General features: G+C 37.5%; 1 protein-coding gene across 1 annotated transcript in view; it reads left to right on the top strand.

Annotated features, from left to right (window-relative positions):
- stk17a (serine/threonine kinase 17a) overlaps window positions 1-15,687 on the top strand; it is a 112,632-nt gene that overhangs the window by 60,349 nt on the left and 36,596 nt on the right. Inside the window, exon 3 of the mRNA XM_060825505.1 lies at window positions 5,750-5,894. Within this exon, the coding sequence (XP_060681488.1) occupies window positions 5,750-5,894 (145 nt within the window). The remainder of the gene's footprint in view (window positions 1-5,749; window positions 5,895-15,687) is intronic.

Raw genomic sequence — 15,687 nt, 5'->3', positions numbered from 1 at the left:
CAACAAGTCCACACCGACACTCCGAAGAACTTCTCATCCAGACTTGCCACTATCCTCCATCTTATCCCTATAACCCTGCACTTCTCATGGCCAATCCACCTAACCTACACATCTTTGGATTGTGGGAGGAAACCAGAGCACCCGGAGGAAATTCATGCAGGCACTGGGAAAACATGTAAACTCCACAGAGATAGTTGCCCGCAATGAAAATTGAACCCGGATCCCTGGCACTGTGAGGCAGCAGTGCTAACCACTGAGTTATCGTTTTCTGTCTTTGTTACCCTATAATACAATAGATAGCAGGTTGTGGAAATTCAGTCATATATGATCTATACTGTTTGTTTTTGGTTTATTTCATTTCAGGTTAAAGGATAGGTTTAGTCTTACAATTACATCACATCTTTGATATTATGATCTGGAACTGTTACTAAACCCCTTACAGTGAAGTAACTTTTTCATTTTTTCACAATTTCCTTTCTCCAAAGCAACTGCTTTACATATCCAGCTTCAGCTAAAAACCCTGCAGAACTGCCCAAACTAAAATTAAAAATAAAATCTCCAATTTATGCGTGTTTCTCCGAATCAAAAGAAAAAAATCAATCCCTCCTAAATTGAAGCCTAACGCACATCCTTGTTTGCTCGTAAATTCTCAATCTCCAGGAAGTCTTTTTTTTTGTGTACTGTATATTTTAATAGAAATTACGATGGCTCAGAAGTACTTAAAGGTTAATCAGTAATCCTCTTCAGGCACACAAAATCCCATATGCTACTGATTCAAGTTCAAATATCCAAATTCAAAAACATGTGATACTTTAATATATATATAAAGTAAACATCTTGCATTATAACATCCTCAGGATGAGCCAAGCATTTAACAATCCATTCATTATTTTTGAAATCTAGTCAGTGGCAATAGCTAAACGCATGTACCCATAATTAGTACTGATATAATTGGCTAGTTTATCTGTTTCATCTGTTTATCTGTTTCATGGTGTTAGTTAGGAATAATAGAGTGATAATTAGTACATAATTTTCTGAAGGTGTCCAGACAAGTTGAAACAGCTGTTAAGAAGACTTGTACGATCTTTGTGCAAGGAAGTAATGCTATGACTCCTGCAAATCATTGGTCTGACTACATTTGGAGTATTTCATTCAATTCTGGACATCTTATTTAAAGAAGGATGTTGAAGCCCTGGAGAGAACACAATGAATATTTACCAGAATGATACCAGGAATAAAGGATTTTAGATCTCAGGAAAGAATAGAGAAATTGATCTTATTCTCCTTGAAGCAGAGAAGGTCAGATATAACCATCTTGAAGCGTTCATAATTATAAACAATGTTATTGGGTAAAGGATATTCTGTTTCTACGCATTGGTACTCCAGTAACTAGGGTTCACAGTTTATAGATTGTCAGCAAGAGAACTTGGAGTTAGAAGAGGAGAAACTTCCTTATTCAGAGTTGTTAGGATTAGGAATGTGCTGCCTGGGAGAGTGGCATAGGCAAAATCCATCTCTTTCAGAAGAGAGTTGGATATACTTGTAATATAAAAGTGATGCATTTGGAGGGTACAGATATGGGACTGGAGAATGGGGCTAGCTACATAGCTCTTCTGGGAGAATGGTACAGACATGACGAGTCGAATTGCCTTTCTATATGGTAAAATTCTGAGATTCCATAATAAATATTGGCTGGGGATCTGGAAAATCTTACCACCCTTTGAAGAATGCCATTTAACATTAATCTGAAATCTGCTTTTTCAAGTGAATATTTCATCCAAAAAGATGTCTATGGAATGATGGTCATTGCAATATTTTTGAGAAAATAACATTTCAGTAAATTTCAAAATCAACGATGCATTAAAAATATGGAATCTACTACATTAAAGGACTACAATTTTACAAAAAGGACATGTTTGTGATATAAAAACATAAGTTGCTGAAAAAGCTCAGCAAGTCCAACAACATCTGTGAAGAGAAATCAAAGTTAACATTTCTGGTGTGGTGATCAGATCTGGACCTGAAACATTAACTCTGATTTCTCTTCGCAGATCCTGCCAGACCTGCTGAGCTTTTCCAGTAACTTTTGTTTTGTTTCAGATTTACATCGTCCGTAGTTCTTTTTGATTTATACTTTTTGGGTTATTTTCGACATGGTTTCAAAAATTTACAATGTGCACCATCTGCAATTCTCAAATTACTCACAGGACTCAATACAATTATTTCTAAAGAAGCAGAATCTCATGCAAGCCATTTAACAGTTATGTGACTGCCTGACTGACTGACTAACTATTGAGCTGAGATGACATAATTCCAATACCACATCAGCAGAGATGTAAACAGTATTTGTAGGTCTTGATATGCTTAGAAATGAATTCTGAATATTGTTCTTCTGGTTTATGGTGAGTTGCTTTAGTTGTTGACTGTCCTGTCAATCGTCATTCATTTGTGCATTACCAATTCATTTTGTTAATTGACACTCTCCTCTCATGCAGTCTAAAAAGTTGCTTTTCCCTTGAATTAACATTCTTGCAAATTGTCCTGATGTGTGTAAGACAGAAAGTTTTGACAAACTATCTGTTTTCAGCAATGTACAGAAAATGATTATGCATCCTCAACAACTCTATCTTCTCCTGTCTAAAATGCCCATATTCTGATTCAAGTAAACGTGGAGCAAATGTTTATTGAAAGGCAGAACTCACTAATTGAATGTTGCAATTTCTGATGGATCTTGCCCATAGTAAAAACACTCTAGTGTGGTACTGGAAAAGCACAGCAGGGGAGGCAGCATCCGGGGAGCAAGAGAATCGATGTTTCAGGCATAAGCCCTTCATCTCCTGCTCCTCGGATGCTGTCTAACCTGCTTTTCCAGGATCACACTTGCGATTCTGATCTCCAGCATCTACAGTCCTCGCTTTCTCCATAGTAAAAACACTCCCAATATAGTACAGATGATCTTTACTTGGGAGCATTACTGGAAGGGAGACCACAGTTCTTTAACCAACTTCCACAGGGATATAGGCCGAAGGCAGGTATATGGAATTAGGCCACAGATCAGATGTGATCTCATTGAATGGTGGAACGGGTTCAAGGGGCTGACTGGCCATTTGCACGTTCCTGTGTTGCCAGCTTTTGCATTTTGGATCCTTCACTTGGAGCTACTTCTATTGACAATGTAAGAAGCATGGTACATCTTTTATCTTAAGATTATAAAATGGTCAGTGGTTCAGAACACCACCGAATGGCGCCGTGTTTATTTTGTTTTCTCGCTCTTTTTATTTTGTCCATTAAGTGATGTGGGCATTCCTGGCTGGGTCAGCAATTATTATCCATCCCCAATTGCCCTAAGAATGATGGTGGTGAGGTGCCTTGTTTAACCATACAAACTTCAGGTGTAAGGATGGTAATGCCTTCATGAATGTTAAATGAACTTTTGGATTGCAAAATATCCACCAATGCCTCATCCAAAAGTAATCAAAGAGCTACACTCCCCTGGTCATTACTTCCCATTTATTGAAGCTAGCCCATTTGATTGTTAAGTTTTCTTGGAAAATGTGTTGAGGACTTTGTTGTGAAAAGGTAACGTTCTACCCACATCTTGTTTTGTCAACAAATCATCTCCAATGGGGGCATGGGGTGAATGCACAGACCAGGGCATGTTACTCGTTTTTCTCCAATCCTGAGCTTGGTTGATATCTGTGGAAGCAAGTCTCAAGTCATTTTACAATAACACCAAATGCAAGCCTTTTTCTCTCAGAAGTGAGTTGGATAGTAGCAGTGGTGCTTCCATCCTCTTGCCTGCTTGAAGCTCTGCCATTGACTTGGCTTTTGCTATACTCCTAGGTCACAATGTCTGTTTGCTGCTAAGTCATAGACGTGGCTTTTTCTACCTTAATTTCAACTGTAGATTGAAGATATTGCTGTAGTTTTGCACTGTTATGGTTTGGCTTTTTCAGTTGTGGAATCTTTTAGATTCTTCTCTGTAAGATTTCAGTTCTATGCGCTGTCACCTTATTGCCACCATATTTCATCTTCTGGTTGGTCTGATGGGTGGTCTTGTCTCTTACCTGATTCTGCAGTATGATGGCCTTCTGTTTCTATACTAACACTACAGACATTGACCACGCATGTTCAGAGTGTCTCTTTCATGAAATCTCCATGTGATGTTACACTATCATTAAGTCACAATCCCATAGGCTCACTCTGCTACATTATACCACAGTGGAGAGCATTGCTACATTTAACAGTAATCGGTAGCTGAAGGAGAAATGCATAAAGAGATCAGAAAAGGAGCAAGAACATGGAATAAGACTTCTGCTCATATGGTAGCTAAATCCCAACAGAGACTGAAACAAAAACACAGTTGCTGGAAAAAACTCAGCATGTCTGGCAGCATCAGTGGAGAGAAGGCAGAGTTAACATTTTGAGTCCAGAGACCTTTCTTCAGAACAGGGCCAATAGTGACTGGCTGGGCTAAGCCTCCAGTTCTCTTGTTGTGATTTCCATGTAGCATTGGGAATAAATTGCATTTTGCTTGTAGTTTATTTGTGAATAACACTTGAAGGCAATTTTGACTTTAATTAAACACTAGTTTGCATTTTCCTTGATTAAGTTAATAGACATATAATTTAACATCAGGAAAGATAACTGAACAGACAGACAAAACTACTGTGTGCGGGTATTGTAAGGATGTAGGTAGGATGTTAGTCTACTTTTATTTAAATTTATGATTCTGTTACTTACACTATAAATGACAATTTACTGTTAGCCACACCATATATTTAAACCTGAATAATAAAACTTCTTTCCATTTTCCCATCTCCCCAATATTGCTTTGAACAAAATCACAAATATAAGGAGGGGAATATTTTTATGAGTGCCAATCCTTATTATTAATGTAACAATATCCTAGTATACAAAGTAGTGAAGGTGGAATCAATTTTCATTTACTGTTCAGCTCCAAAACTAATCTTTTATTCTTCTCATTGTTTATAATGAAAAGTTCAACTAACTACATAGATTTTGTTTTCCACATGAAATATTTTGTTCTTGAAGAATATTTTTGTAATTGGTATTCAGATCAGAATGTACAATGATGTTAAGAGTTAGCTGAATCTCGTTAATAGCATAGCACTGCATGATATCTCTGTATTATGCCTGGTGAAGTTAATTAGGGTATTGACATAGTGAAAAACAGATTTGAAAACCATTTTGCTTTGTGGAAGAAGTGTTACAATTTGCAAAGATATCACAAGCAAATGATGCAATGATCTATTTTCAGTACAGCCTGTAACATTGTATTGCTTGCAAATGATAGATTCTTAACTAACTTGGAACATTGAAAAAAAAATTGCAAATTATTTTGTTCCTAAATTTGGCTTAATATTCCTTAAGGGAATGTAACAGTGGGGTAGATTTTCACACTCGTCCTACCCTTGTGTGTGAGCAGGTTATCGACGAGCACCATGAATGATTATAATATATTGTCTTAGGTAGAATATAACAAGTGTCCTGGTGTAGTGTCCAAGGCATGCTCAACCATTGTGTTACTATTTATTTTCCAAATGTAAAGAAAACAGGGAGTTGTGCAAAAAGATGTGTGACGGTCATGCTGGGGCTTCTTCTGGAGTACATCTTTAGTAGCTGAGCAAAGAAAGTGTTTGGGGCATATTTGTGGGTTTTTTTTTAAAATCCTTATTACCAACGCACTTAAATTGAGTTACAATAACTTCTTTACTCTCTTCCACAGCGCTGCTGGAGGTGAAATTTTTAACCAATGTGTAGCCGAGAGGGAAGAGGCCTTTAAAGAAAAAGATGTCAAACGGCTCATGAGGCAGATATTAGAGGGTGTGGCTTTCTTGCACCGAAACAACATCGTCCACCTTGATTTAAAAGTAAGTGCGCCATGTTGTTGCTTTAAGTTTATATAATTGCCTCTGAATTTTAAAGTTGTTATGTATCGGGAAGTTGGATGTTATCTGGTAACTCAGTAGGGTGCAGCGTCTTCACAGTCAAAATCAATGGCCAATTGTATGAATGAGTGGTTATGAGTTTCCTTGAAATCCTAAGACTTGAATATGATTGCACAATCAGTGAGAAGATGGTCATATCATTAAACATTATTTACAAACAGTTTTGATAAATTGGCAGAATGCCAAATATTTTGAGGGTACGTGTTCAAGAATAGGGAGAAAAGAGAGGAAGAAAGTAAGTCTTAGGCCAATCAGTCCGAATTCCTTTTGTGGATTAATTTGGTTCACAATACAAGATAAAATTTGGAAGGTTAAAGGCTAATCAGGAATAACAACATAAAGAGGAAGGCAATATTTGATAAGAATATTTCAGAAAATTGGTAGGGAAATGGAATACAATGGTCTCCAATTTATGAATGTCTGACTTGCAGTCGCTTGTATTAACAAATGTGATTTCATACAAGGATGTAATTTTAAAGATCTGACACCGAAACATTTCCTGTAGTTACAAACGGCTACTTTATAACATTTTGCATTGTCTTTCATCTTGCTTACAAATTGACTTGTGAGCAGACTCGAGAACAGAATTCGTTCACAATCCGGGGACTGCTTGCAAATGTTTATGGGTATTTATTTCCCGTCCTTGTTTGCTTTGGAGATGGGATTCAAAATCATGACAGATGGAGGATTAAAAAGTCTTCCTATTGTGGAAGGACTGAGAGTAAGAGGGTGTAGATTTAAGGTAACTGGTACAAGAAATGTGGTGACATGATGAAAACTGGTTCACACAGCAAAGATCTGAATTGCACTGTCTGAGATTGTGCTAGAGCCAAATTAAATTGAGGTATTGCTTTTTTATCTGAAAAGAGAATCTCCAGGGCTGTGGGGAGTGGGGTGTGAGTGGCATTAGGTAAGTTATTCTGATGGAAAAGTGGTACAGACACAAAAGACTAAATGGTTTCTTTGTGTGCTGTAACAGTTCTATGACCTGTGTAGCTGAGGAAGAGGAACAAATCAGGACAGAGTTGTTGGAGTTGAGGGTGGATTGGCAAATTTTCAGGAGATTTCTTTCATTAATCCTGGAGTAGTGAACAGTTTTAACAGAGGAGATGAAGGTGCAGTAGTACTCGTTGTGGTCTGTTAGACATGTCTAGTTGATTGCTAAATCAGTTTTGTTGCATATACACTTAGTCGAAAGCAGGCTGGATTTTTGTTGTGGGGAAATACCCCTTTTTTTACTTTTTAATTTTTGAACTTCATTGTTTACAATTAGCTGGTTGCTGTTTGAGGAGAGATTTCAATAGCAGCTAGTGCTGAATCATTGGAATGCAATACAAATTTCTTTGTCGCAAGCTGATGGGAAATGTTATTTTTAAAAAATAGAACTCTGTTAGGTTAGATTTGCGTGAAATGAAAGTGTGTGAGAGACTACAGAGAACTAAACATTCAGGAGAAACAATTCATTAACAATGAGCCAGTGTTTTTGGATAACTAAAGCCAAGAACTCTTGACATTTTTCTTTAAACCAACATAATCCAGAGTACATAATCACCTCTCAAAGTAACCACACCCATCAAGGCTGGAGAACTGCAACAACAGACCTCATATGGCAATAACCTTGAGCTTGCCGTGAACAATCTACCCCATCATCCACATCCTGATCCCTTAATTTCTCCCGACAGGGTAACTTGGACAGTTCTTCCTATGGTCATTAACTCTCCTCATTCCTCTTTTTAAAAAATTAAATGCCTAACTTTCGGACAGTAATAAGACAGTTCACAGGAGATAACCTAATTAACTGCACCTCCACCAAGAATGCATCTAATCTATTGAGATGCCTCACCCAACTAAAGAAGAAAAATTACACTTGTACAAGACCTTTTAATGTAAGGCATGGCTCAATGGTAGCACTGTCACCTCTAAGTCATCTAGTCGTGGGTTCAAACGTCATTCAAGATGCGTGAGTACAAAGATGAGGCAGCTACTTAAGTGCTGTACTGTGGAATTAGATGAGATGCTATATTAAAACTTGTCAGTTCCTGGGTGCTCATAAAAGATACTGTAACAGGAGTTCTCTCTGGCATCCTACCTAATTATCCTTTTGTTTTCTGTCACTCCCTACAGTGACTGTACCATATCCAGTATTTCCACAATAAGTGAAAATGTCTTATCCACAAGCGATATGATGATTTATCCACTGCTGCTGCTTCTCTCACTCTGACATCGGCAAAACATAATTACCATTATTATATACAGGACATTGGTTAGAATACTGCATTCATTTCTGGTCTCCTTGCTATAGGACTGATGTTGTGAAACTTGAAAGGGTTCAGAAAAGATTTGCAAAGATGTTGCCAGGGTTGGAATGTTTAAGCTCTAGGGAGAGGCTGAATGGACTGGGGCTGTTTTCCTTGGAACGTCGGAGGCTGAGGGGTGACTTAATAAAATCATGAGAGGTATGAATATGGTGAATATTCAAGGTCTTTTCCCTGGATTAGAGGAGTCCATAACAGGTCAGTATAGGTTTAAGGTGAGACAGGTAAGCTACAAAAGGGACCTAAGGGGCAACCTTTTCACGCAGAGGGTGGTCCATGTATGGAATGAGCTGCCAGAGGAAGTGGTAGAGGCTGGTATAATTACAACATTTAAAAAACATCTGGATGGGTATTTGAATAGGAAGACTTGAGAGGGAAATGAGCCAAATGTTAGCAAATGGAATTAGATCAAATTAGGATATCTGGTCAACATGGACGAGTTGCACCGAAGGATCTGTTTCCGTGTTGTACAATTCTATGACTTTATTATTCAGACATCTTGTGTGCCAAATTGAATTTATTAATTCAGGTCCGAAGAGTTAATCCAAATTAATATTTCCATTTAAAGATATCCACTACATTTTTCCTTCTGGAATAATTGCCATAGCCCTGCATCGTGTGAAAACGTACCACCCAGAAATGTGAACGAATTCAAAGTAGATTTCCTGTTGGATGGTGAGTCATTAGCACCACCCAACTGTTCGAGTATTAATATTCTCCCACATCATATATGAATCATGTGAGTTGTTGCAACCTGTGGAAGTCAATCTTTAAGAGTTCCTTACAAGCGGTGATGAGTAAACATTAAACAATGTGGCAGCTCAAAGACGTCAAGAGAAATGTCGCTCTGTGAATGTGTGTAAAGTTTGTTTTATTAACAAAGGTACATGCAGAAAATGGAGTCGATGATTAAATGATATGGACTGTATTCTCCAACCTGATTATTTAATAGCCGGAAAAGTAGATGTTGTGGTAATTGAGACAGTAGCCAGATGGTGGATATGCCAATCTAGGAATTTCTTTTTCTGCAGCATAACTCGCGGTTAAACTTACCCTTAATGATTCTGATGATGCCAGCCGTATGCTGTAGCCCAGTTTGATAGGCCGCGATAAGCCCAAAAAAAATCCGAGGTGCGACATGTTTGGGAAATTTTAATCTAGTTACTTATGCAACTAAGTTGACAGTACTACATCTTAATTTTACAATTAGTATTCTTCACAGAATTTTAACAATTCAAGAGGGGGCCACTCAGCCTATCTGTGCATTTTAACTTGGAGTCTATTTCCTGCTTATTCTTCTAATTCTGTACATAGCTACTCTTTAAATAATCATCCAATGCCCTCTTGAGTGTCTTAATTGGCTGTGTGCTACCATGCTTCCAGGCAGTACATTCTATACCTTAACTACCTGCTGTACAGAAATGTTTTATTTTCCTCACTTCATATTTGTTTTGTTTGTTTGCAAAACAGATTAAGAATGTGCTGTCTGGTTCTCAATCCATTTAGAAGTGGGGACTAGTTTTTCCCTATCCACTCTGTCTCCCTATCCACTCTGTCCAGACCCCTCGCGATATTGAAAATTTCTATTTCATCTCCGCTTAACCTTCTCCTCTCCAATGAAAACAGTCGCAGCCTCCTCAGTCGTTCCTTATAACAAAAGCATCTTATCCCGAGAATAATTCTTGCTGACCTCTTCTCCAATGTCATCCTTCACATCCTTCCTACAGAGTGATGCCCAGAACTCTACAATATTTCAGTTGATATCTTACCAGAGTTTTCTGTAAGTTTATCACAACTTCTCTGCTCTTGTACCCCGATTCAAGAAGTCTATAAGACTGTAATGTTTACTAATAACTGTCTTTACCTGTCCTTCCACTTTTAATGACTGCTGTAGGTATGCATCAAAATCTCAATTCTCCTGCATGCCAAATACATACCATCATTTACCTATCTATCCATCCACTCTGCCAACATGTCACTGCCCTTTAGAAATTCTACACTGCCCTCTTCAGTTTTGTTTTATGTTGTCCACAAACTTTGAATTGTCACCTGTACACTATAATTTAGATCATTAACATATATTGGGAAAAGCAAGAATCCTACAACCAATGGCCTGGGGATGTCCACTATGAACCTTTTTATCAGGCCAATAAATACCTATTAGCTATTCCACCCCACTTTGTTTCCCTCAGCCAATTTTGTATTTATGTTGCTACTGTCCCTTTATTTCATGGCCTAAATATTTCCTTAGGGCTGATACCTTTTGGAAGTCCATGTGTATTCACATCAACAGTCTTTCCCTCATCAACCTTCTGTTACCTCTGTAGAAAATCTCCTGAAAATTAGTTAGACACAATTCTCATTTAACAAATCTGTGCTGATTCTTCCAAATTTATTTATTTTTTTTAATGAGACTATTAATTTTATTCTAAATGATTGCTTCTAGAAGTTTCCTCATCATCGAAGCTAAACTGACTGTTGGACAAAAATGTACAACTTTTTTTTAGCAATACAATGGTTGTAATACTGCAGTCCTTCAACACCCGCCCCCCCCCCCCGACTCAAGGGAAGACTGAAAGATTATTGCCAATGCCTTTGTGATTTCCACTCATTTATTTCCATATCCTTGGACGTATCTCATCTGGTCCTGATGCCTATCAACTTTAAGAAAAGTTGTAGACAAAGACGGATGCAAAAGTATTAATATAAAACTTGAGCTGTGCCTCTTGCCTCCATGTGAAAATCCCATCTAATTAATATAACTCTTCCTTTTCCTATCATTTTACTATTGATGTCCTTATAAAAGACCTTTGGACTTTTCCGTTATGTCAGCTGCTAATTTTTTTTAATGATCCCACTTTGCTTCTCACATTTGCTTTCTCATGTTGTTTCTAAACCATCTGAACTCAGCTTGGGTTTCAATTGTATGTTAACATCTGCTATAAGGACACTCTTTATTGTATAACTTAATTTCTATTTCCTTCGTTATGCAGAGATCCTTGGATTTGTTTGTCCTACCTTTTCTTGTTTGAGGAAATATATCTTGACTGTATCCAAACCATTTCCTCTATGAAGGGTAGCCAGTTGTTCAGCTGCAGTTAGCCTGCCAACCGTTAGATTGGTAGAAAGTAAATGTTTGTTGTCTTTATTCTGAAATCAGCTGAGATAAATGTAAAGTGCTGTGGAAACTAAAGGTCTGAAGTAAAACCAGCAAGTGCTGAAGAAACTCAACAGGTCTGGCAGCATCCGCAGACAAAGAAACATGTCCTCTTCAGGAATTACAACCAGACAAATGAACTTGCTGAATGTGTTGAATAAAAATGTACAAAATCATTTATGTCCAAGCCATCAGTAGAATCATTTTTTTTAAATATCACCATATCCTGAGGTCATAGATAATTTGGCAGCAAGCTGCTATTTATATGGCCTTTAGAAAATATTAATATAGGAACAGGATGTGCCTCATCTTTCTTCAGGACAAGTGACCATACCAGCATTTCCAAGAAGGATGAGATAATTACTGTTTAAAGAATGTTTTATATCTCTCACTTACATTTGAGGTTCAAACAAAAATTCCATTTGATAATTCACTTGGCATACTACAGAAGGTGTTGAATTCTTTAATAACAGCTTCTCCAGCACTTTTTTTTAAAAAAAGTAGATTTGGCAGCTTGTTTAGAGGGAGAAATAGAGTTAATGTTTTGAGTCTAATAGCTCTTCTTCAGAGTCTTCAAGTTCTGAAGTGTAGTGATTGTAACAAAGTCAGCCAGGTCAACCTCATAGAATGAGTGACCTGACTGGGGCTGTTAATCTGCTCCAATCAGGAAGCCCCGGCTGACAGATAAGAACAGGAGTGTCCGAGGTTCTGTTCACACTGTGAGCTAGCTCTGAGGAAGCTGGATCAGTTTCAAGGACTCCATCTGTAAATAAAATGTTATTTGGTGATGGGATACTCTCCTCTGTGGAATTATTTCATGAAGTTATATTGGACTCAAAATGTTAACTCTGCTTTTTCTCCAAAGATGTTGCCACACCTGCTGAGGTTATTCACCAGTTTTTTGTTTTCGCTTCTGACTTCCAGCATCTGCTTTTTTTTGTTTTCTCGTTAACTGTTTCTCTCTCTGCAGATGCTGCAGACCTAGTCAGTTTCTCCAAGAGTATTTTTTTTCAGATTTCCATCATCTACAGTATGTTGGTTTTGTTTTCAATAATTTTGATCCTTTTGAAATGTAATGCATATTATTGGATTTCAAATGTCGTTTGGTCATACAGAACTTGAATACAGAGGAACCTCGATTATCCGAAGGACACAGGCAGGCAGTATATCGTTCGTTTAATCAAATGCCAGCTAACATAGTTTAGCCGAGCATCGGGACCTTGTGATCTTGCTGGATAATCTAATATTCGGATAATCTAATGCCAGATAATTGAGGTTCCTCTGTATTGTGTTTAAAATACATTTCTTGAAGGTTTTCATGCACTGATTAGGACAATTCAGAAGAATATCAAAGCAGAGTGAAAACCAACACTTTTATACTACATGAGAGGAGAGTGCTGAATGGTGGCAAATGAACTCTGGTAGAGGTGTTTCCATAGAAAAAAATATTAATTTGTGATGAGTGGCAGTTAACTGCCAGGCTTTGTTTAGAATTCAAACCAGGCAGGTTAAATCTGATTTCTCAGGGCATTGTCCTGAGAAATGAATCAGCAAATGGCTGTCACCTAATTTATTGCGTTAAAACAGGCACAATGCATCTACATTTTCTTTGTCTATAAAAAAAATGCTCCTTGTTTATTAATAAATGTAGCTTCTAGTGTATGCAACTAAGTCATATTGTGAGCCTGACTGATGATTCTAATAGATTTGTAATTGTAAGCATAATTCAGAAGCCAAGTGCTTTAAATGATCTCTGGTTGGATTCAATAAGCAAAAGGGCTCAGAAATTTTCTAATATTAGAGGGAGAGGAATGCTGCAGCTCTTCAACTGTTTGTCCACAGTTCATCAATAATTCTCTCTGCATACCTAATGATGTGTCTAATGATCTCTCAAAATCGTTTTGCTGGTCATGTGACTTACTCTAGTTAAGGGGAATAGAGCAAAATATAATTGCATTTTCCAGAAGGTGATTTGATCAGCTCATGTTGGCACAATTAACTTAGCTATTGTTTCGTGGCCCTGGCTAATCAGATTTGTATTGTTCTATTTCCAACATTTTAAGCTTCAGTAGGTATCCTTTGGTAAAGCCGGATGAAAACTGTTCACATACCTCTAGGATTCCTTTGTCAAATAAAGTATGTCACAAAGTGTAACAATAAAATGTGCTTTTTTTTTAAAGAAAAGTTCAATGAATCAATACAGCTGATGAAATTAAAACATTAATCTTTGATATACGAACATCTTTATGAAATATCACATCTGTGCAGACTTTCAAAGTTGAAACTTGGTTCAATGGTGTATTCACAGTGAATGCCGAGTGTTCCGCTGTCATTGTTACTCAAAGTCCTGTGATTCACTAATTTCTAAATTCATTATTTCTGTACACTATTCATCAACTTAATGTTAGTAGACACATGCTCAGGACAGAACCGCCAATTGACATGAGTGACACGAGGATGCTCTTGGCCATGCATGTACACTCACATACGAAGCTCTAACAGTTCCTGGACCATGCAAAAATGTAGCTCTCTACAGCTGTTTCAAATGTACAAAATGGGACAATTTAGATTAAAAAGGTCTTTGCAATGGAGACAGTGCTGAAGAAAGGTCACTGGACCCGAAATGTTAATTCTGGTTTCTCTCCACAGAGGCTCCAAGACCTGCTGAGATTTTCCAGCAACTTCTGTTTTTGTTCTTCTTTCAAACTGAAACCGCTGCTTAATTTCCCTTTCACCAATTTCCTTCTTTGTTGCTTTGCCTCTCTTGTGTTTCTGTAGCAAAGCTAGTGGCAAAGCAGGTCAAGGTATAGACCAATAGAAAATCAGTAGCAACATTCAGGGGATATTCCGGCAATCACAGAATAGACACATTCCAACATTACAAAAAATTCTAAGGGACTGATACACCACCAGTGGTTAACTTAAAAAAAAGTCAAAGATTATTTTCAGATTCATATAAGGCATATAATTGTGCAAAAATAGGTAGCTTGTCAGAGTATTGGACAAAATATTAAAAAGCAACAACTTACTAAACCATTTAATAAGGTGGGAAATTTTAGTGGACTGGAGAAAGCTAGCTAAAAATGTAAAAACAGGTAATTTTTTTTAAAAAGTTAATAAATTAGTTGATGATCCTATTAAAAATCTAGAGAATTGATTTATTGAATGGCAGAGCAGGCCTGAAGGGTTGAGAAACCTCCTCCTGTTCCTTGCTTGTATGTTTGTGTTAATCTTGTATGATTTTCATTTTATTTATTTCAATGGATTGACAAATCAGACAGATTCTATAAAGAGTAGGATGCACAATCCAACCAGATTTGCCCTTTCCACTGCATTGTGATTCTTTTACCTGAGTAATAACCCCTGAAGCCTAGAATAATAATCAAGAGGTGAGTTCATATTGCAGTGTTATTATTGCTGTGGTAGCTGGGGCAATAAAATTCAATTAACTAAATAAATTGTCTAGATTATTTAAACTACAGAATGATCATAAAAATGCATCTGATTTAATAATGTCCTTGAGGGAAGGAACTCTTCCTTCCTTATGCAGGGTGCTGTATATGTGAACTCAGATCACAGCAATGTGGTTGACTCTTAATTGTCCTCTGAAATGGCATAGCACGTTATTAGGTTGTATTCGAAAAGGCAGTTCACCACTAGTTTCTCAAAAAGCAGCAGCATTGGGTAATAAATGCTGACCTCAGCAGCAATGCTCTCATCCTAAATACAAATAAAAATAAATTGTTTCCTAGGCAGTATATGAGCAATGAACAACGCCTGGCATCAGCAGACACCAAACCTTAACACACTTACTCATCAAAGACAATGGACAGCTGCTTCAGACTCTGTCTTTCACCTGCAGCGAGCACGCCTACAGATGCATTCTAACACTGGAAGCACTTCCATCAATTGTCAAGGTTATGGTACTCATCTAGTACTGCATTATCAGCCAGTGCTCAGCTAGCCTTCCCTTTCAGCTGGTTTTCCACTGTAAGAAGTGACTTGCTTCTGAATGTCACCACAACTGCTTCATGTCCCGGGAAAAAGATGTTGATGATAACAGTCATAAATCTGACCTGAAATCCAAACTGGGTGTGTTGTAGTGAAACCACTGGAAGGTTTGCTGTTCTAAGTTGAATGTGTGCTTTGCTTGGAGTATGGGTGTGCATGAAATGGACAGAAAGGGTTGTATGGTCATTGAGAGATTGTGTTACAAGTTGAAAGGCTACATTTTGAGGCTGAT

This window comes from Hemiscyllium ocellatum, chromosome 5 (genome assembly GCF_020745735.1).
Source record: "Hemiscyllium ocellatum isolate sHemOce1 chromosome 5, sHemOce1.pat.X.cur, whole genome shotgun sequence".
Taxonomy (NCBI): Eukaryota; Metazoa; Chordata; class Chondrichthyes; order Orectolobiformes; family Hemiscylliidae; genus Hemiscyllium; species Hemiscyllium ocellatum.
Note: the sequence above shows the minus strand (reverse complement) of the source record. Positions and strands in the feature narration are given on the sequence as shown.